A 23,420-nucleotide genomic window follows, 5' to 3' on the forward strand; every position below is an offset into this window, starting at 1 on the left:
GTATAAAACTGTGCCTCCTGAATCATCTATATTAAAATTGATGAATAAATTATCATACACCCATGCTATGAAATATTAATCTATTAAAATAATGAGCTAATTTGCATATATTGTCCTAAAATGTACCTAAAATGAAAAAATAATCCAAAGTAATACATAGATGTTGTATAAAGATAGAGGTAAAAGGTTAGGTACTTAGAAAGGTTAAAACTGGTCATTTCAGAAATCTGTGGTGAAGGAGATAATATTTTATCTGCTTCTCCACAGTTTTAATAATAAATATGCAGTACATTAAGAAATCACTAGTATGGAAGAAATTCAGCCAACCTGAATTAGTAATTTCTATTTTTCAGCACTTTTAATGATTTTTCTATATACATGATCTCTTTTGTTGTCTTTCAGAACTCCTTGGAGATAATAATTATTACTATGCTAATTTTATGATTGAAGAAACCAATACTCAGAAAGTTTAGGAGTTTTCAAAGTACATGTGCCTGTACACATTGAAACTGGGCCTCAAATTCTGATTGGTCTCATGTGCTCCATGATTACATGAAGCAGAGATAGATATTGATCATGCTTCTGCAAGATTAAACTAATAGGTTATGATTATAGGAAAAAAAAACCTTGTGATACTGTCCATTAATTTAGGGGATATTCTGAAAATTATTAAATGCTTTAAGTCTAAAATAGCATAATTTTCCTCTGCTTGGAGTTAGCAAATTTATCATGAAATATTATTTACAGATTAAAAAACTTAAAAATTCTAGTCAACAATGAAAATGGTGAAAATTTAAATAAATTGTTTTAATAAGAAATAGCCATGTATTTTCTCTGTTTAATAATCATTATGCTTAGTATGAATCTTACATTATTTTTAAGGCTACAGTGTTATTTGTAGTTTTAAAAGTTAAGGATTTCTTTTAACAGATATCATTAGCTAAAGTATAGATAAAATAATGTTTGCTCAAAAAGTTTACTGCTGTCTTTTCGAAAAGTAGGAAATTATATTTATAGTCCTTAGTATGTTAACATATATAAAAATTGTTCTAAGGTTAACTAGATTGTTTCTTGAGAAATTTTTCACAATATAACTGTAGTTCAACCCAAAATAATAAACCAGTACCTCTTTCATGGAATTTTAGACTAGCTAAGTATATGACTATAAATGAATTCAGCCCTCTAGACCTATATATTTTTTCTTTTTATATTAATTAGTTTGCAATAAGAAAATCCTGGAACAAAATTGTTTAATATTTGTAATTTTCTTCATCTGCTCTATTGAAAAGATTTTCACCAGCATCTGCACCAACAATATTATCATACCCTATCTGCAAGGCATTTTGTATTTTAAAGTGCCATAACACATTATTTCATCATAATGTTTGCTTTTCAAATAAAGATATAGGCACTGAAAGAGTTGGAGTAATTACCCCAAAATCACACAGTTAAAACCTGCCTCTTGAGTACCTGTCTGATGCCATATGTTTTATATGTTATTAAAGTTCTTCAATTTCCTACACAAATGGTACAAGAAGATAAGGCTAGCTAGAGTAATAGCTGTAAGAAAAGTTATGAACCTTCCAAAATTTTCCAAAATCATATTTTAATATTATATTGAGTGATGTATGTTTCCTTATCTTTTTAAGCTATGACTAATGCAATTTATTTTTACTTCCCAGTTACAAAATTTACCTTTTTTACAGGGTACATATACACTTGTAGTTACGTGACCAATGGGATGCAAATATAAGTGGGAAGAGCTTAGAAGATACACTTGATCTGTTTAGAGGCAGCTTTGAATAAATTTCTTCATATATTGAATTTAATAGGGTTTATATTTACATCTTGAACATTAAACAGATTTGCAAAATGAAAATCTTGCCTCCATTTCCCTTTCTCTAGACCTTGCATATTTTGCTGATTAATTGATTATAGTTTATTTTCCAACTGAACCCATATATAAGTTCAGGCTACTTCCAATTTAGATCTCCAAAAAGCTCATTTCTGCTAGTCAATTGATGTTGACTACTGAAATTACATACAGTTGCCATTTCTCTTATTAAGACTCATTCTTCATGTAATTGGCAAAAGCCATGATTTCTAGAAAGCAAAGTATGTGAGTTAAATACCTAACATTTTCTTGCTGACGTTGTCTAGCAGTGGGTTCAGAATTTGGAATACATTATTTCCTTTAATCCATTTAATCCTAGGAAGGGTTCAGATTTTACAAATGAGGAAATTGAGAATCAGAGAAATTGGATATTTTATTTCCTAGAGCATAGAGTAAGTGTTAGAGAAACATTCAAATTTTTAAACTGGGTGGGTTTATTTTATCCACTCCACAGTCCCTGCCTCAAATAACTAATTTGAAGTCTTCTGATAAACTCCTTAAATTAAGTATATATTAAACCAAAGTAAATAAAGTCTAAGAAAAAAAAAAGTAGCATCTATCATGTGCCATCCACTAGATTTGTTTTCTTTTTCATTAATTCTTGAGTTTTTTTCATATATTTAGTCACCTCAAATGCTTTTGCTGTTTTCTTTTGTGTTTCTAAGAGCACTTTTAAAAATGGTGGCTTTTGAGACTTTGAAATTGGGGATTAAAAGATCCACTAACTTTAAGGATTAGTAGAATAGACTTAAATTCATTAAACTAGGATGAACTTCAGTCCCTTTCAAAATAGGTTAAAAAGTTGTGATTTATTACAATACTGTAGGATAAATAGGAAGACCTAATAAAAAACACAGAAGTTTATGACCATAGTATGTTGCTGTTAATTTATATTTTGCCCCCAACATTTGTTGTATCTTTTCTGCTTTTATGAAGGCTGCAATAATGTGATCAGAGAGTTTTTGTAATATTGACAAGAGGCAGTGTGAAAGTCATGAATATAAAAAGACTGCTTTGGGACAAAGTTAAAGAGAAATTGATGGCTTTAATAATGTCAGAGACAAAAGACATTGGACACGCTCAGAAGCATTTAAAATATTTATTAAACTCAGTCTGTAATTTTTCATAGGGAAGTTGCTTTAATGACAAAGGAAGTCAAAATACAAACAGAACAATCCAGATGCCACTGTGAGTCAGCACTACTTCAAAGACATTTATATTCTTATCCTCAAGCGTTCTTAGAACCTTTTCTAACAGTTACAGCTGCGTGAATAATTTTTGCAAGAGCAGTGGTAGAATCCTTCAAAACAATACAAGATAATGACATCAAGGAAAGGGAAAAAAAAATCCAGTGTTAATTATTTTTCTGATGATGCACCTTAAATTCATTTTTGCCCTCAGTTAAGGCAAAATAACTATATTGGGTCATTGATCTCTGCCTCCTAATTAAAAAATCAGCTGTTAAAGAATCCAGGTTATTCTGTTTTCATATTTCTGGCAATGCACAATTTCTAAAGACCATTGAATGAAAGTTGAGGGGAAAAGAAGTGGTGTTTGGTGTTAGAGACGTGTATTTATTTCCATTAGATGCTTTCTAGATTAGGTTAGAAGAATTATTAGTTTAAAAGGATTCTGTTAGATCCCTCCTAATATTGAGGAAAGAAATGACATACTCTAAAACAATGAACATATTATGGACTTTTGAGAAATATATCCAGGATTAACCTTTATCCAGTTTTCTATTGATTATTATTAAATACTTATGATTTTGAGCCAATAAATATTTACAGCTGATTCCATGTAGACCTAAAATTTCCAGAAAGAGTTAACAAAATATAATTATAGTAATTATACTTTATTTCTATAGCTTATTTACTTTCAGATTTCTAAATTTAATAGTTTTTAAAATCAGAACCCTTATTCCATTTCTTCTTTCTATAAACTAGTGAAGAAGTATTAGCTTCATATATGTACCCTTAGAGCAACTAGTCTTCCATAGACAGCTAATTATATTGTATGATCTAAAAACTATTAGATAATTAAGCACAATTTAATTATATTAGTTCAATGTAGTTACATGGTGATATTGTTTAGCTAGGTGAAAGAAAAAAGTAGTTAAGTTCCCTTGAGAAGTTATATCCATTTGAGATGAATTATTAATATTTTTCCAAGTGCTATAAATATGCAGATAATTTATTTGACTTTTACATTTTAAAATACAATTTTTCAAGGTTCTCAAGCATACCATATATAACTGCTAAAAGCCCAATTCAGAATTTATATTTATATTCCAATTAGTCAAATTCCAGTAGGTACTTCTTTGGGGACATTTATTTTGTGATCAGTAACAGATAGGACAACAATGCATTTATTTTCCAGTGTTTCATTTGGCTAATTTCAGGTAACACTCACTTGACATATTAATATATAAAACAGGGCATGTGAGATATGGAGAGTGAAAGTCATCTACCACAGTGTGCTAAACTCAGAAGTTGCTCTATGATTATTGGTAAGTTGTTATCTTAAATAGTTATCAAATTAGATTTGATGCTTTTCTTAAACTTTATTCAGGACTAAGATTCATATATTTATGTCCTCAGATCTCTTCCATTTTAAGTGAAGAAACTTACTTGGTTGTGTTTTATAGAAGAAAATCAAATAATATATAATCTCAACTATTTAACATATTTGTAAGTGTATATACACACATATTACATAATTTAATATTGATAGTATTTGGCTTTCTTTGATGACATTTTATCAAGTAAAGCCCCCTGGTTTAAACTGCTTCCTCAGTTATTTTAGCGAGACATCAAATGTCATTAGGACATGATCAATGTATAGACATTTACCCGCAGATGTCTCCTTTTGTTTAAAATATTAGATGCCTTATTTAAATATTTCCATGGTAATGCACACAAATTGGACTCTGAATCCCAGGTGAAAACCCTCTGGTGGTCTTTATCAGTTTCTCTTTTCATGCACAGCCAGTAGAAAGGCAAGTCAAGTTCATAAAGTGCACTTCCTAACAAAAAGTGACTGTAACAAATGGCTTGAAATGTTCTCTGGAGGATTATTGACTTTTTAATTCAGGCTGCCATCAATCCTCATTTATATTTCATAATATGTATCCCAGGAAAAATAAACTACTTTTAAATGTGTAGCTTGTCACTGAGGTTTAAAGAGTTGTTATGCAATCATTCACCCTCCAATTCTACGTGAGTTAAGGGATATTTTTCAGATCAGTACTTGATACCAACACACTAAATGAGAATCATATTGTTTGAGAGTATTATTTTTTCAATATATATATTATTTATTTAGATATACACAGTCCAATATGACAAAGATTATTGTTGCATTTTCATTTCAGATCATGCACAAGTATATCAATAAAGCATAAAATAAAGAATAAATAAAGCTAGGAATGCAGGGGGAAACTGACCATCTTATTTAAAAAGTTGTCCTTTGGGGAAAAGCAGTAACAAGATAGGTAACCCATATCTCAATTTTCTAAGATATACGATGTAGACTCTGTTGCTATTATTGAGTTGATTCGCTTGCTTTATTTCGATCTAATTTTCAAATACATTTGTTTGTCTCAATCATTTTCTTTTCCAAATAATGCAGTGATCCTTGCTTTGGCTTTAAGTTCTAATTTCTTTTTATTAGATGTTTATTGATAGTCGTTATCTATTTTGGCCCCCTGTGTAAATCAGTTTTCTATAAAGCTCATTTCCTAACTCCTATTCTGTTAAGAGATTAGAGATTAAATCTGAGTATTTGAGTCTCTATACTCCAGATCCTAAGGTGCTGAGGTTTTGCTGAAATTACATTAATGTTATCTCTTTAAAAAGTTATTTATTTGAACTCCCTCTATAATAAATCTACAAAAACTACTCTATGCTTTTAGATAAACATCAAAGCCTAAACATATGCACTGTGTCACCTGGAAAGCAGGTACAGAAATATTATGAAAACAATTTTTGAAATTGTATTTGATATGTCAAAACAAACCATTTAAATCATCATCAGAGGGAAAAAAATTGCATCTCAACTTTTCCCCATGTCGTGGATGTGTGTGTGTGTGTGTATGTGTGTGTGTGTTTTGAACTATATTTATGTTCGGGGGTGGGTAGGGTATAACAGAATTCTAGAGCTTTGGAAGTGAACTCTTTTTCTGCTCTGAGACCATTAAAAGCAATAACACAAGGTAAAGTCCCAGCTGCAGATTCAAAGGATTTTTTGGTCTTTCTGAAAACTCCCTTCTTCCCGCTTTGCCTCTGTGTTATGGTTGGCATGATTCTAGTATACGATCTCTAGAGTACAACCAGCCAGTAGGGTAAGAGGCATATTTATAGTCCTGACCTGGTAGCATCAACTAGTCTCTTGGTTTACATTGTTTTTATAATTTCTGTAAATCTAGAAGTATTATTCATTAGTTAATCAAATTTGTATGTACAATAGCTTGTCCAATCACTAGAAAGAAGAGTGGTGAAATTAATTTTGGTCTGGATTTGAGGCCCAAAGAGTGTATCAGATTGGCTACTTACCTTGCATTTCTGACTGGCATTCTAATGGGTGAAAATAAAAGACATCAGGTAGTTCAAAGTATATACATTAACCAAAGAGCAGGATGGTCCAGGTGAACAAGACATTTCTGTCCATTGTCTTTTGCTAAGTTAACTTCTGCAGAACTTTCACTGATTAAGAACAGGAGTGTTTCTCCTTGTTTACCAAATCAATCTTACTAAGGCAGATGCAGGGTATGTATTCTGTCATGGTCATTGTAAATAACAAATGCTAAAGTGTGAGTGTGAAGGGATAGATGTGATCGACGTAACACACAATCCCTGGGCTTCTTCCCCATGTTCTACAGCTCTAGTCAATCAGCTATGTATGGGGATACAATGATTGAATAAGGTAAAACCATTTTCTATCAAAGAACTTTATTTATAAAACTAATTGATATGTGCATATAAATGTATATATGCATATATGTGTCTTATCTGGTACTGATCATAAAATAAATGTCCCCCACGTATAATGTAGGGGTGGAACGTGGGGAAGGCAATATAACACAGAGAAGACAAGTAGTGACTCTATAGCATCTTACTACGCTGATGAACAGTGACTGTAATGGGGTATGTGGTGGGGACTTGATAAAGGGGGGAGTCTAGCAACCATAATGTTGCTCATGTAATTGTACATTACTGATAGCAAAATAAATAAATAAATAAATAAATAAAATGTCCGCATAGAAGTATCTACTGCAATTTGGAATCTTAATACTATATTTAGATAAACTAATATTATATACTTTTACATATATACAAGTATATAATAATTTATCCTAAAACTTACTGGCTTAAAACAGTAAACATTTATTATATTATTAAAAAAATAACAGGAAAATAGAAATGTGAGGTAATAGTAAAATGAGATAATAAAAATTAACACTTAAGCAGGTGGTCCTGGTATTAGGTCTTTTCTGAGGTTGCAGTCAACATGTTTGTTTTTTCTTGTGAGAACATTTAGTTTCTATTCTCTTAGCAAACTTCAATTAGACAATGCAGTCTTACCAACTATAATCACCATGTTACACATTGGATCTTCAGACCTTATCTATTATATAATTACATTTTATACCCTTTTACCAATCTTTCCCTATTTCCCCCACCTTCCAGCCCTGGCGACAACTTTTCTACTGTTTCTATGAGTCTGACTTTTTTAAAATTAAGGTATCATTGATATACAATCTTATGAAGGATTCACATGAACAACATTGTGGTTACTACAGTCACCCATACTATCAAGAGCCTCCACATACACCCCATGGCAGTCACTGCCTATCAGCGTAGTAAGATGCCACAGAGTCACTACTTGTCTGACATTTTAAAAAATGATTCCATGTATAAGTGATATTATACAGCATTTGTTTTTCTCTGTCCAACTTATTTCACTTAGCCTAATGCCTTCCAGGTTACTTATATATATGTCACACATATATGCCACATTTTCTTTATCTGTTTATTTGCTGATGAACATTTAGGTTGTTTTCACTCCTTGGCTATTGTGAGTAATGCTGCCATGAACACGGGAGGGCAGATATCTCTTGAGATAATGCTTTTGTTTTTTTCTGATATATGCCTGGAAGTGGGATTGCTGGATCATAAGGTAGCCTGTCTGTCCATACTTTCTTCCTTTTTCCCTTCCTTTATTTTCTTTCTTTCTATTTAATTTTTATTATAGGAATTCCTGACCAGTCAAATTTGGAATATACTTGCTTTTAATACCCATTAGATTCTCTTTCCTATCGGCAAAATGCAATGGCTATTAGAAACCAAGATCGACTAGGTTGATTAGAGGCAGAAAGAAATGTAAAGAGCTTTGGTCTCAGAGTCAAAACCCTCTGGATTTTAGCCATACCTCTGGACTTTTAACAAATTGTGTGACCTGGGGATTAAATCTCTCTGTGACTCATCTTTATATAAACATGGTACAAGGGTTGCAGCCCAAGGATTCTGTTGCCGCCATGAATGTATTATTATTTACACTTTTGATAAGCTGTTGATGATATTACTTTCTAACACCCAAAGAATTGACACATATCAGAGTAAAACAGGGGACATAAATCAAATCACATTTTTGCTGGTGAGAATATTGAGGCTAAAGTTCAGAAGGAATCTCTATTAGTTAAGGCTTATTTATGTAGAAAGGGAGGATTTATTGACTTTTCTTCAGCTCTATTTTATTTTCTTGAGGAACTTCCGTATTGTGTTCCATAGTGACTGAAACAGTTTAAATTCCCACCAACAGTGCACAAGAGTTCCCTTTGTTCCACATTCTTACCAGTATTTGTTATCACTTGTCTTTTTGGTAGCCGACATCTAAGCAGATATGAAGTGATATCTCATTGTAGTTTTGGTTTGCATTTCCCTTATGATCGGTGATTTTGAGCGCCCTGTTGCGTACCTGTTGGCCATTATGTATCTTCCGTGGATATTGTCTATTTAGGTCCTTTGCCCATTTTTTTCATTGGGTTATTTTTTCTATTGTGTTTTATAAATTATTTGTACATTTTGGATATTAACTCCTTATCAGATATGTGTATTATACAATATTTATTCCCATTCCTTAGGTTGTCTTTTCACTTTATTGATGTTTTTCTTTGCTGCTCAGAAGGAGATGTTTGCCCTTTAGTTGCTGGTTGTAAAAGTTCATTATGTGTTCTGGATACTAGTTGCTTATCAGATATAATTTGTAAGTCTTTTCCTACTCTCTAAGTTGTATTTATACTTTCATGAATAGTGTGCTTTGATGCACCCCAAATTTAAATTTGATTAAGTCCAATTTATCTATTTTTCATTTGTTCCTTATATTTTGGGATCATAGCTAAGAAACCATGATCAAATATAAAGTTAAAAATTTACCTCTGTGTTTTCTTCCAATAGTTGTATTGTTTCACTTCATACATTTAGATCTTTATTTTATTCTAATTTTTACATGTGACATGAGGTAGGGGTTCAGGTTCATTGTTTTATATGCGGATATCTGGTTGTTCCAGCATCAGCCCTTGGAAAGACTATTTCTTGTCATCCTTGTCAAAATCAATTGACCATAGATGTGTAGGTTTATTTCTGCCCTCCTGACTCTATTCCTTAGATTTATGCTTTTCTCCTTATGTCAGTCTCACACTGTTTTGCTTACTGCAGCTTTGCAGTATGTTCAATAATTGGGAGATATAAGAACTCTAATTTGTTCTTCTTCAGGATTGTTTTGGCTATTTGGGGCCCCACGTGATTCCCTATTACAAGGATTATAATTAATCTAACAATTAACTCCTTCCATTTCTGCAAAAAACACAGCTGGAATTTTGATAGGGATTACATGTTATCTCTAGATCATTTTTGTAGCATTGTCATCAACAAGTCCTACCAGTTCTCATTATCTAACCAATTAATTCTTTGAATCCATAAATAAATGACTTCTTACTTATTTACAATTTCCCATAAATTCTTTCAACACATTTTGTGGTGTTCAACATAAAAGTCTTGCATTTCCTTGATGAAATTTCCCTTCTCTTCCATTTACATATTCATTTATTTATTTATGTAACCAAATTCATAGAGTCTTATTTAATTCCTTACACTCCTTGTAATTGATAATTATTCTGATGCTCAGACATTTCCTTATTTGGCATATGAGAGCCCCTTTAAACTGGTTTCTGTAATTTTTTGGTATGTTTCTGTAATTTTTGAGGACTTCCTTAATTATTGAAACAAGATATTGCACAGTCAGCTTCTTTCCCCTAGCACAGTCTCACAATAACCTTCATCCAAGAACACCAGCATGTTTTAGTAGATATGTAATTGGAAAACTAAGATCTGTAGAAATATATAACATCTTAAAATATATAACTTACTATTTTTACTTTGGGAAATCAAATGGTAAATACAGATCACTGATCACTCTCTTTCCATTTTTTTTTTTTTAGTTCCTCCAGTCATCCGGGTGTACCCAGAGAGTCAGGCCAGGGAACCTGGGGTAACTGCAAGCCTGAGGTGCCACGCAGAGGGCATACCAAACCCTCAGCTTGGCTGGCTGAAGAATGGAATTGATATTACGCCAAAGCTATCTAAACAACTCACGCTTCAAGGTGCTTTTTACTTACAATTTTTTCTCTTAAATGACCATGACATAATTTTATACTAAAATTTTTAATACGTTTTACCTTATTTGGAAAAAAACTTTAAAAATGAGCCTTTTTGGCAATACAATGTCATGAATCTGAAAAAAAATGTAGTTGTACCTAAGCCATTATATCTGAAATAGTCTTTTAAGATTTTTAATGTTTTAAATAATAGTCTGGTCATAATGATTAATTAGGTCATTATTTTGAAAATAAGTAAAATATTAAAGTATGTGTCTTTTAAATACTTGTCCCATGAATTATAGATCAGCATAAGTTGGTCTCTTCATAGATTGTATTTCTGATATGACCATTTAAATGTTTAAATCTCACATTAAATTATGTATTACAAAGGGAGTTAATACAGAAATTCTTTAGTGAATGTTTTGCAGCATGTTTTACAAATGAAGAGAGGGAAAAACAAAATGTTACTAAATATATTTAACACTTATCTTGTTTTAAAGTCATAAAGTTATTATATTCTAATTTTTAAAATATTCTACATTCTAATAATCTAATGTGTAGATATCATTAATCTATTATTTTACAGATCATAATCATCATAAATATGTGGTAAGTAAAAAACCAGGACAACTGGTATAATAATAAATAATAATGCAAAAGCAGTCTTATATATGTTTATAATACTAGTGAGTTAAAAAATGTACAAATCTTATTTCCATTGTCAAGTATAATAGCACATGACAAATAATCTTACTGGAGTATCTGTCACATGGCATTATATTCCCTCAATTCATGCTTCTAGAAATGAATATATTTGCATGTTTTGATTATTTCTATAAATGTAGAAGTCACTATACTAAAGTGAATGTTTTATCAGGATGCATTTTTAAATCAATCTTTTGAACCTTTTTTTTTTAAATATTTATTTTTGCAAGTCAAAAATGACATATGAAAGTATTTTTGACCTTTAAAATCTGAATCCTGGAAATCTTTATGTTTAATATAAGTAGACCCAACAAATTTACATCTTTACATTTACTGATTGCATCTTGGTGTCTATAATCTAAGAAGAAGGTTGCTCTGAATAACAGAAATTAAAGTGAAGAAAGGTCTAATTAATTAGCTTCTGATTTTATCATCTATTAGCCATTTAATAATAGCAGTAAACCATATTAATATGACTATTTTATATCTTTGAATTCAGGAATACACAGGAGAGCAAATGTGGGGAGCTGATTCCACTGCACATTCAACATTGAAGGGGGGGGCCTGTTAATTAGCTATTGTCATTTTTGAAAATAAAGTTTTGAGAGCATATGACAAATAATAAAAGCTGAAAAGGGAGCACCACTTAAGAGATGTCTGGGTGCATAGGAGTGCGATATTCCATGTTGTTTTATATATGATCACATTACCAAATACTGTAGTTATTAATTATCCATTTATTCATCAGGTGCTTATTTAATGGTTCTACATGAGGTCCAATTCTAAGCCCTAACTAAATACTTTGTGAATGGGTGAGATAATATATGGAGAGGAAGTAAAATCCGAGAAAAGCAGAAAAATTTTACTAACAGGCAAATAAAGATAACACAAGGAAACAAAAACAGCTAAGAGGCAGGGGAACAAGGTGTTATCACAGAAGAAAAGAGCTAAAGACAGGAAAGATTTCAACATTATCAGATGCATAGAGATTGCATCTTAGCTGATTAGTTTGCCATTGGGACATTTAGGAAAACTTAGTAACAATCAGTCTTCAGTGGGTTCATAAGTGACAAGGAGACAAAAAATATAAAAATCTCTTTCCAAATTCTGAGAAGAAGAAAAAGAACAGTTAGTATCTGCTGGTGGGAAAGGTTAGGGCTAAAGGTTAGGACTAATGAAGGTATTTCTTTCTTCTCGGTTAATTCATCAATTTGAGGGAATTTTGGTAAAGAGAAAGATATAGAGATAACAGAGGAAAGGTGATCAAACAGTTCTAGAAATCAACCAGAAAAGAGGGGAGATTTTTCTTGTGGAAAAAACAAAGAAAATTTCCTTTGAGAAGTAAATAAATGTAAAGATGTAAATGTAAACAGGTCATTTTGGGTTTATGTTTTTTTTTCAGGCTTTTATTGAAATATAATTGACATAGAACATTCTGTAAAATTGAGTTATACACCGTAAGAATTGAGGCATGTATATATATTACAAAATGATTTGTGTATACTTTCTAATTACATCTATGTATTTCATGATTTAAAGTACAAGGTCACTTTTCCAGAGTGAGAAGTTAGCATTATGATGGAAAAAATCAAATAAAGAGGAAGGATTTGAAGTAAAAGTGGAATGGTATATGAAAGGCATCATTTGTAAAGGTCAAATGAAATGAAATCAAGTAGTTTTGAACATCCTGCAAACTGAAAACTGGGAATTTAAAATTTAAAATTTGCCTTTGCAATAGTCTCATCATGTACTCAAAAAACTAGGTGCAGGGACACCAGGTGCAAGATATGTCAGCTTGTTCTTGCACTGGAGTTAGTGAGACATGTGTCAGGTTGATGAATGGCTGAGGGAATTGGTATTTCTCCAGAAGACATCTAGAAATGCTAGATTATGTAGGGAAGGAGGGAAACAGTGAGACATACAGGTAGGAGAACGCACAGGACTATTGAGGTGAGAGAATTTGAGGAGGGACTAAATTGACTTCACATTTCAAAAAATCTAGGGAATTTAGGTTGTTAAATATGTGAATCTTGAAAGAAAAGTATGTTCTTTGTAGATGGCCACATTTCATGTAAACCAAGAAGCTGAGACAAGTTTACAAACATTGCTCACTCCACTCTTACAGTAAGGGTCTGTGAACTAAGGCCCCTACACCAAGTCTGGAAAGCTGCTTATTTTAGTAAATAAGGCCATTTTTTTTGCTTGTTTTTTGTTTTGGTTTTTAGAATAAAGCCACACTCATTTTTAAAAATAGGGTCTATGGCTGCTTTCATGCTGCCATGTCGGAGGTGAGTAGTTGCTGTAGAGACTGGATGGCCCACTCTCTGGCCTTAATACCAAAACTAAAACAAAACAAAAAAACATTGCCAACCTTTGTGTTGGAGTAGCGATTCTCCTAAGGATCAGGGCAATGGAGGTGCGTAGTGACCATTGTAAACGCAGAAAGAGGTTCTAGCGATTTGAGCGGTTTTTACTTCCTGGGCACTCGCTGCCTCTCCACATCCACATCCCAGCCGCGTCCCTTAAGAGACAGCTCCTAGGGGTGACATTCAAGTTCTTTCCCACTGGTTTTCGACTTTTTTTCCCAAATAGCCACACTGATGAGTCTGTCCCCTATTTGTCACAAATAGTCATGTTGAATGTGGTTCATGGTCTTCTGGTGGGTGGATGACATGGGACATGCGCACACAGACACATGCAGAAAGAAAGGAAAGAAAAGAAAAGGAGAAACCTAAGTAAATGAGCCCAGCAAACACTGAAACACGGAACTTCAGGGTCTAATAGGAGTCCAGCCATTATCCTTTGAGATGAGAGACTGGCATAGGTCATTCAATGAGTCTCAGATTCTTCATCTCAGGGATATTAAGTATTATTTGGAACAACAAAGGAGTAGTATATGTGAAATCATTATTCAAGGATTAGCTCAAGATATCATTTTACCAAGATTTAAAAGTTGGACTAATCATTTACTTAATCCTTTGTTTAAACACTGACTATATAAATGCCCATATTACAGTATTGCTTATTGTAGATATATCTTTTTCATTATTACTTTTCTGTTCTACTTACCTAACAATTCCAGATATATAATATAAACTCAATGATGTATTTGATATGTGACAATCTTATTACATTTGCATGATGTAACTTACTTAATTTCTCTAGGAAAATGTCTTTTTATATGCATTGTTCTGTAAATTAACCATACTGGTATTATTTAAAACTTTGGTAAAGCTTAGGACAAAGTGGATTCTGATTATTGAAAATAAACATGTGAATGAAATTATAGTCATTAGTATGAAATACTTTTAAGCAATGTAAGAAATAGGAAATGAATATCATATGTAAAGTGAGTGCCTTTGATACAGAGCATCATGTTTTCTGTAATAGAATGACAGTGCAGTTTATGAAACACTTGAATGCTTTTGGAATAATTTGGCATGCCTCCAAAATATGGAAGAAGGAAAACAGTTTAATTAGGACAAGCTAAGAGAACTGTTTGTGTAATCAGAAAGCACTGTACCAAAACAGAAATTGTAGTTTACAAGTTGCATTTGCCTTCTGTTTTCAGCAAATGGCAGTGAGGTTCATATAAGCAACGTGCGCTATGAAGATACAGGAGCATACACTTGTATCGCAAAGAATGAAGCAGGAGTGGATGAAGACATCTCTTCTCTTTTTGTGGAAGATTCTGCTAGAAAGACCCGTATGTATTGAATGCATCACACACACACAGATACACAGACATACATTGTACTCAACTTTACAATTAAGCTTTTTAAAAAAAACAAAAGCACCAAAAAACACTGAAATGAACAATGCACTTTAAAAAAATTTCATATGTAGGAAAGATAGGAATTTTGAAATATTTAAAGTGGATTTAAGGATTAAAAAACAAGCTGGTGACAATTTTAACATAACACTAAAATGGTTTTATTTCTTTGTAAGTGTGCTTAAGATAATCAGATTCTGTCTTCCTGTTTGCTCATGCAAGAATTTAAATTCTTTGCAAAATCTCTCTCCCAAACAACTTGGGAAATTCCAGGTCCCAAAATAGAGCAAAGGGGCATCCTGTAGGCTTACTAAGTCAGTATCTTCCTTTTCTGCCAGCTGTATAGCTGTCAGTGTCCCAGGAGTAATAGAGTAGCTCTTCTTTGCAGCAGGCACGTGATCACTGCCACCCTGAGACACTCCCTGCCCGGCCCCACCACCACTCCATGAGTAATTCTCCATTTAGTGCCAGAACACCCTTCTTGGCGCTGTACATCTCCTGATTGTATCATGAAGTAATAAGGAAAATGTACCATTCTTTAAAAAAAAAAGATTATTTGGTGAAAGAGAGCTGCCTAGGGTGGGATGCTAAAGATGGATTATTGCTTAGAACTCAAAGTACTATTACAGCATTTATCAAGTGAGCTCTCTGTAGGAGAACCCGCAGACGCTTTCTTCCACTGGTCCACGCATGCCACGGTATGACTGTTTCAGGGTTGGGTGTGGATGTACTTGGAATGATTATTCTTGCTTCTTAGTCTGAACTATTAAACCCACTTAACCTCCTACTAATCTAAGTTTTCTCATGGTCTCTGATATTTTAAGGGCCCACTAGTTTGGCATTCCCATTTCTCTGAACCCAGTTTTGAACAAGGTTAAAGCATTGTCCCAGGAGCCTTCTTATGCCTTTTTAAATCAATGAGTGCATGTAGTTATGAGTGGATGCAGTGAAGAAGGAGGATCTTGTCCTGATCCTGACTACCGGTATATCTCTATCTGTATTTGGTCTGGCTAAAACAACCAGAATTACAAGCGAATTCTTAGGGTAGAAAAAAGAAAAAAAAGAAAGCTGGATTTAATGACCTGGGTAAGGTCCACTATAATGTATTTACTCCATTTCTTTTATGTATTTCTACTAAATACCAATTTGTAGTTCACGTTCTGTTAAATATTAATTTTAGTTGACAAGCAATTCGATACTTTAGTTTTCTTATCCTTCAGTGATGACGTTTGTGAGATATTACAATTTCAACTCTGTATTCTGATTTTCATCATGTCACTCGTATTTTTCAGTATAATTCCCTAATTACAACATTAAAACACCTAGCCACAGTTCCATCAACCAGTGAATCAATATCTACTAGAATGTACATTTGAAAAAAATTTTAGAGGAAGATTTAATGTGATTTTATTCATAATGATCCATACCAATGTTTTGAAATAATTATCAACAGATTCTGAAATCACATTTTTGCTCAATTTTACTTATCACCTTTAAGCTCTTAAAGGTCAAAAAACACGTGTAGAGTAATTTTTCACTGTTCTATGTTAATAGCATGCTGTTAAAATCTGAAGCAACATTTTGATAAGCTAGAGCAGTGCAGTCCTTACTACATCTACATTAATAGAATTTTCAGTGATCATATCATAAATAATGCAAGTTAAAAATTTGCAGCTTTTTTCTTAAGTCTGGATGTAAAATATTTGCTATCCATATATTTAAATTACATAACATTTTCAAGGATAAGAGGTAAAAACTACAGATTTTAAAAAATGAATTAATGTATCTATTTTGGTGAGTTCTACTCTCTTAATAAATTTCCAACTATACAGCACCATGCTGTTAACTATAGACATTGAGTTGTACAATAGAACGCCAGAACTTGTTTAGTAACTATAACTTTAAACTCATCAAACAACTTTCCATTTCCCTCCACACTATCACCTGACAACTGGCATTCTGTTTTCTGTCTCTATGATTTTGACTCATTTAGAAATCTCATAGAAGTGCAATTATACATATTCAATGTAAAAAACTGAATTATTTCTCTCTCATATCGGGAACAAAACAGGGATGCCCACGCTCATCATTTTTATTGAACATATCATTGGAAGTCCTAGCCAGAGCAACTGGGAAAAAAAAAGAAATAAAAGGCAACTAAACCTGAAAGGAAGAAGTGAAATTGTCTATGTAGATGACATGATTTTATTATATATAGAGAATACTAAAGATGTTGGCAAAAACTGTTAGAATTAAACATATTCAGTAAAGTTGCAATATATAAAATCTACATACAAAACTCAGTTGTGTCTCTGTTCATTAACAATAAATATTCAAAAGGTAACTTAAAAAATAATCCCATTTTTAATATCATCAAAAAGAATAAAAATACCTGGGAATAAATTTAATGAAGGAGGTGAGAGACCTGTACAATGAAAGCTATAGTACATTGATGAAAGAACTTGAAGAAAACACAAATAAATGGAAAGATATTCTGTGTTTATGGATTGGAAAACTTCATATTGTTGAAATGTCAATATTTTCCAAAGCAATCTATGATTCAATATTATTCCCATCAAAATCCCAATGGCATTTTTTATGGAAATTTTTTTAAAATCCTAAAATTTACATGGAACAACAAAAGATCCAGAATATCCAAAGCAATCTTGAAGGAGAAGAACAAAACTGGAGGCATCATACTTCCTGATTTCAAAATATATTGGAAAGTTATAGAAATTACAACAGTATAATACTGGCGTAAAGATAGATGTATAGACCAATGGGACGAATAGAGAGCCCAGAAATAAATTCACATGTATAGTAAACTGATCTTCAACAAGGGTGCCAGAATTCATATTTGAGAAAGGATAATCTTTTCAAAAAATGGTCCTGGGAAACTGAATATCCATATATGAAAGGATGAAACTGGGCCCTACCTTATACTATATACAAAAATCAACTCAAAATGCACTAAAGACTTAAGTGTAAGACCTGAAACTAAAGCTCATAAATCATGACATTGGTCTTGTCAATGAAACTAAGGAATTTGGTTGTAATATAGAAGTCTCAAGCATATTAATTCATATTTATATTCTATTCCTTTATAGGTATGCAAATAGAGTTTCTTTGGAATAATACATTTACCTCTTATTTAAAAATTCCTTAATCTTTGTTAAGTCCATTTTCCACAAATTTGCTACACTGGTTATTAAGAACATACCATATATACATATGTAGTTATTGATATGGAAGTGCCCATTTTAGAAATGTATGCATATAATTAAAATCAGGATAACACCAAATAAACAAATTGAGTAGAATATTTGTAGCTTCCAAAGAGAATAAACTGAAACTGTAAGAACGTCTTTGTGGTAGAAGACAGGTTCCTTGGGATGTTTCCTAGTACTCAGTACTCTGCCAGAATTCTGTATGCCAAAGACAAAAACAGAATCAGGTGGAGATCACATCAGGGAAAACCGCAGTAACCCACACTATTGTTTTGTGACCTACATCTTAAGGATTGCTCTGGGTTTCTCTTTGTAATTCCATGTACAAAGACTGATATTAATTATTTAGGGCGCATTTGTATTTTGACAGAGAGATGAGTTTCAAAAAGCAAAAGGAAACAGTCACAGACTCATCAATGATGACTTTATTCTTATTTACACATAGTAAAAAATTATTGACTAGTCCATGTTCACCAAAAATAATTTCAGAGGCCCTTTACTCGTTTTAGTAATGATGGAATACAAGGTATATCTAACAAATCATACTGGTATAATAGAAGAGCATGAACTTTGGAGTAATAGGTGAGTTAGAATCATTGTTCTACCACACACCAGTTCTGTGATTTGGGACTATTACATATCTTCTCTGATCTTTATTTTCCTTATCTGTAAAATGGAATAAATACTAACTTGTTAACAGATTTCTGCGCAGATATTATAAAGCACTCACTAGAGTGCTAGACATAAAGTAGTTCTCCCTCTGATTCATGCTTATTTTCCAAAAATAATTATTTATTCCTTGATGGAAACATTGACAAAAAGCATTAATAAAAATCCTTCAGAATCTAGTAATTGTTAGAAATAAGAGTTTCCAAAATGAATGAAATATATAGATAGGTATAGAGATCAATATAAATAAATAAATAGTTGTAGAAATATACATCCAAGTATAAAATACTTCTCTTCACATTAAAAAAATGGACTCTGCTGATTAGAACATACATTTCTTTTCTTTAATGTATCTAGTAAGATACTTTAAAGGACATTTTTTTTTGCCACTTTTGTCATAGTCAAAGCGAAAGCTACACCTTATTTTCCCTTTACACTGGTGAATTTATACTCCTATTACACTTTACAATTTCTTCTGTAATATGCTTTTCTTCTGCTTTCTTTTTGAAAGATGCAGAGAAGAGGTACTGAATTCCATGTAGGCAGCAGTAAAAGCGAGGGAAGATTTCCACCTTTTCAGCTAAATGACATAACACAGACTTCCTTTGCTTAGCTATGGCTTCAGACTAATCATCCAGCTATTTTCTACATAATAAAACAGTCATAACAGTATCAATCACATTTTTTTTGCATTGCTTTTCCCAGAGATGTGATACTGCTGAGTGAACGTTCACGCAAAGTATGGTATGACCAAAGAGTTTATCTTTTGCTTGTATTCTAATTTCTAATTGGAAAAACTTGAGTTAACAGCCCCCAACTTTGTCAACAAACCTCACTGGAAGTTTTTCTCATGTGACAAACTGAACTACAAAAAGTGCTTCAATGTAATATGCTTTATAATTACATTAGTGATAGGGCTTGATAGCTGATTTAGTGGAGTGATATGCAGGGAGGATTTAAGTGCAAAGAAGAATACAAATGGATTGTAAGGGATTGTGTAGTGCTTGGAACAGCGTAGGAAAAGATGATATGAAATACATGAGGGGTTTTCAGCAGAGGGATGCATTATTTATTTGAAAACATCTTGCAAACAGCATAAACACTTGATACATTTCCATTCTCAAGGGGAGTCAATCCACAGATGATAAAAAGTTCATCTTTGAGATTAAAGTAAACTCAAAGCAGTGTGAATGTAGGCTCCTATTTAAAGTTTCTAAGCTATTAGCTGCATTCAACACTGAGCATAGATTGTATCAGACCTTGCTAAGATTTCAGAAAAGATTATGATTAAATCTAGCTTCTTGCAAATATCAGAACATAATGCTTGAGCATGTTATGATAGTATATACAGCTTTTCTCTTTATCATTGTCACAGTCAGTATTACATTTGGAAATATTAGACTGTTGCAACAATCCTTACTTTAGAATTAATTTCAATAAGTTAATATTTGTTGATTATTATGAAACAAAATTAATTATAAGAATTCTTTAAAATCATTCCAAATGTGTTAAACTCCAAGATTACTTGAATGAACAAATTACATAAATATAAAAAGCTCAGATAAATGAATAATTATTATAATGTAGTGTGTATATTTCACAATACAGGGATTCAGAAATATGTGATAAAATGTAGGCACTTACACTGAAATATTTCAGAAGATGCATAAATGCTTAAGAAGTATTTGCCTACTTTAGAAATAGAGAAAGGGTTAAAATAGGTTAAAATATGCATCTTCCTACAAATAAAGTCAGTTTGAATATGACATCACAAACTTTGAAAATAAAATATATTCTGAAAATAATCAACCTCTGTACTTTTCAATTACTTCCCATTTTTTTAAATGGAGAAAATATCTGTTTCAAAAAACAGTTATAAAAATTTAATAATATTATTTAAGTGGGGTCTTAGTAACGCCTCCAGAGGTCAGGAAGATGATATAAGTATATGCGTAGTATAGTCTATAAACAGATATAGATGAAACCAAATGCAATATATATAATATTTTTTTGCACTAAACTGATGTGCAGTAAGTAGAATAATTGGAAATAAGGAAAATCCATAGTTAAAGGGAAGGTGTGGGCATCCTAGCTAGGGTGAGAATTTAACCCTGATAATTATGAGCTAAGTACTAGAATCAGAAAGAGCCAAGTAAAAGCAAATATTTGAAGAAAAATATGATAAATCAATAAATGAAAAATGTTAATTTTTAGTTAACATTCACCCAATATTAGTCAGTAGAGGGGCTATAATTAAAACATTTTAAAGTGGAGTGAATGATTCATGTCTTTTGAAAAACCCAAGAATTATTTATTTAATATTTATGGCAGACATTTTATATATTAGTAAGCTTACCATGAAATAAAATGCACCTCATGTAATCAGACTCATGTTGAGGTTAACTAGGCTTGATAAGCATTTATTATTTTATGATCTTTCATTATTTATTATAAATTCTAATTTTCATGTTCTCAATTTGGCCAATGACTTTGTCACATCCTGTATATTAAGTTGTTCCATAAATCTTTTCATCTGTTAACCCAGAACTTGTTGAAATAATCTGCCTCACGATTTCCATATCTGAAGACTCTATTTTTAAAATAACACCATTTTCAATGTGATTAAACAGATCTGTTTCTAACATTTCCATTTTTGCACAACAGTATAGCCTTGTTATCTAACAATATGCTATGTGATCTGAATGTCATCAAACTGACAGGTTAACAACCATCGTAAGCAACTGGGCATCTCTATTACCTACAAAACAAAATAAGACTCAAGGCTTTCTTATTTTGATTTATTGCCTACATTTTATCTGCAAGACATTATATACCTTTAGGGGAATATTCCTATCTAATCTCGTATTACTCAATGCCAATTTACCTTATTTATTTTAAAATAAAATTAGGAAAGTAAGGATGACATTTTATTTATAATACTTTAAGTGTGAAGACTAAATGAGCTTATGTGCTATGACAGTGCTAAGCATAAGATCTCTGTGAAACTTTTTAGAAAATCTTCATAGTAATATTTTCTTGGGAGCATTCAGGAGTAAATGTTGGAACTCAGGTTCAAAAAGAAGTTCAAATTATCATCACTGTGATTTTCTCAGAGGTCTCTGATACAGGAAATTGGTCTGAAAATAGTATAAATGTATGAAGAATTAATCAAAGAAATGTGCCCTTCAAATGTTCCAGGGTGAGGAGGTGCTAAAATGAGGTGCCTTCTTAAAGCATTATGAAGGCTAATGTGTAGAACACATTTTTACCATGTGTCCATAGCCCAGATTATATATCTGTGTATTCTGTTACCCTCAGTTTGCCCACATATCTGAATTATGATAAAGTTGTGAGATGTATATGCCAGAAAAAGTGAGTGACACAATTTGATTTTTGTATCTGCTCATTTGCTTTATTTTGTTCACATTTCCATATTTATGTTATATATAGAATATTATTAAATATGAAATTTCTTAAAGCATTTTTCTGTTTCATGAAGTAAAATTGTATGCCAATTTGAATATCTTTCCCCTACATTGATCTTTCTAATACATATATTTATACTGAACTCATTATTATTTATAATAATAAAACTCTTAGAAACATTCTGGCAATAATGAAATTTAATAGAAAATGAACTATTAGTGGATAAAATATTTCTATTTTTATCTCGAATGTGTCCTAAATGAAAGTCAGAAAGTGTTTGTAGGTACAGATTGGATTCAGAAAACTGATATTATACTATACAGTAAAGAGAAAAGATGTGTTACTTTCTAATTTAATTATTATAATGATATTCAAGAAAATCCTGTATATATAGTATTTTCTTGAATATACATATATATGTGTGTATATATGTACACACACACACACAAATGCAGGAATGCTTCAGAAATATTGAGGGTTTGGTTCCAGACTGCCACAATAAATCAAATATCACAATAGAGTGAATCAAATGAATTTTTGGTTTTCTAGTAAATATAAAGTTTTGTTTAATACACCATAGCCTATTAAGTGTGCAATAGCATTATGTATAAAAAAGAATGTATATCCCTTATGTAAAAAAAACTTTATTGCAAAAAAAATGCTACCCATTGAGTTTTCAATGAGTCATAATTACTGATCACAGATTAGCATAAATGAGCAAATGCTCTTGGAAAAATGGCACCAACAGACTTTCTAGGTGCAGGATTACCACACACCTTCAATTTGTTAAAAAATGCTATCTGCAAAGCACAGTAAAAAGGTATACCTGCTCCAGATGGGGAAAGGAGAAGTCAAACTGTCACTATTTGCAGATGACATGATATTGTACATAAAAAACCCTAAAGACTCCACTCCAAAACTACTAGAACTGATATCAAAATACATCAAGGTTGCAGGATACAAAATTATTACACAGAAATCTGAGGCTTTCCTATACACTAAAAATGAACTAGCAGAAAGAGAAATCAGGAAAACAATTCCATTCACAATTGCATCAAAAAGAATAAAATA

At 31.9% G+C, this 23,420-nt stretch overlaps 1 protein-coding gene across 4 annotated transcripts in view; it reads left to right on the plus strand.

The window, feature by feature from the left end:
• The window catches only part of FSTL5 (follistatin like 5), an 813,978-nt gene that overhangs the window by 649,431 nt on the left and 141,127 nt on the right, over positions 1–23,420 (plus strand). For all 4 annotated transcript variants that reach the window (XM_073232529.1, XM_073232528.1, XM_073232527.1 and 1 more), the window contains exons 9-10: positions 10,392–10,553; positions 14,827–14,961. In XM_073232529.1, coding sequence (XP_073088630.1) covers positions 10,392–10,553; positions 14,827–14,961 — 297 coding nt within the window. The remainder of the gene's footprint in view (positions 1–10,391; positions 10,554–14,826; positions 14,962–23,420) is intronic.

This window comes from Manis javanica, chromosome 3 (assembly GCF_040802235.1).
Source record: "Manis javanica isolate MJ-LG chromosome 3, MJ_LKY, whole genome shotgun sequence".
Taxonomy (NCBI): domain Eukaryota; kingdom Metazoa; phylum Chordata; class Mammalia; order Pholidota; family Manidae; genus Manis; species Manis javanica.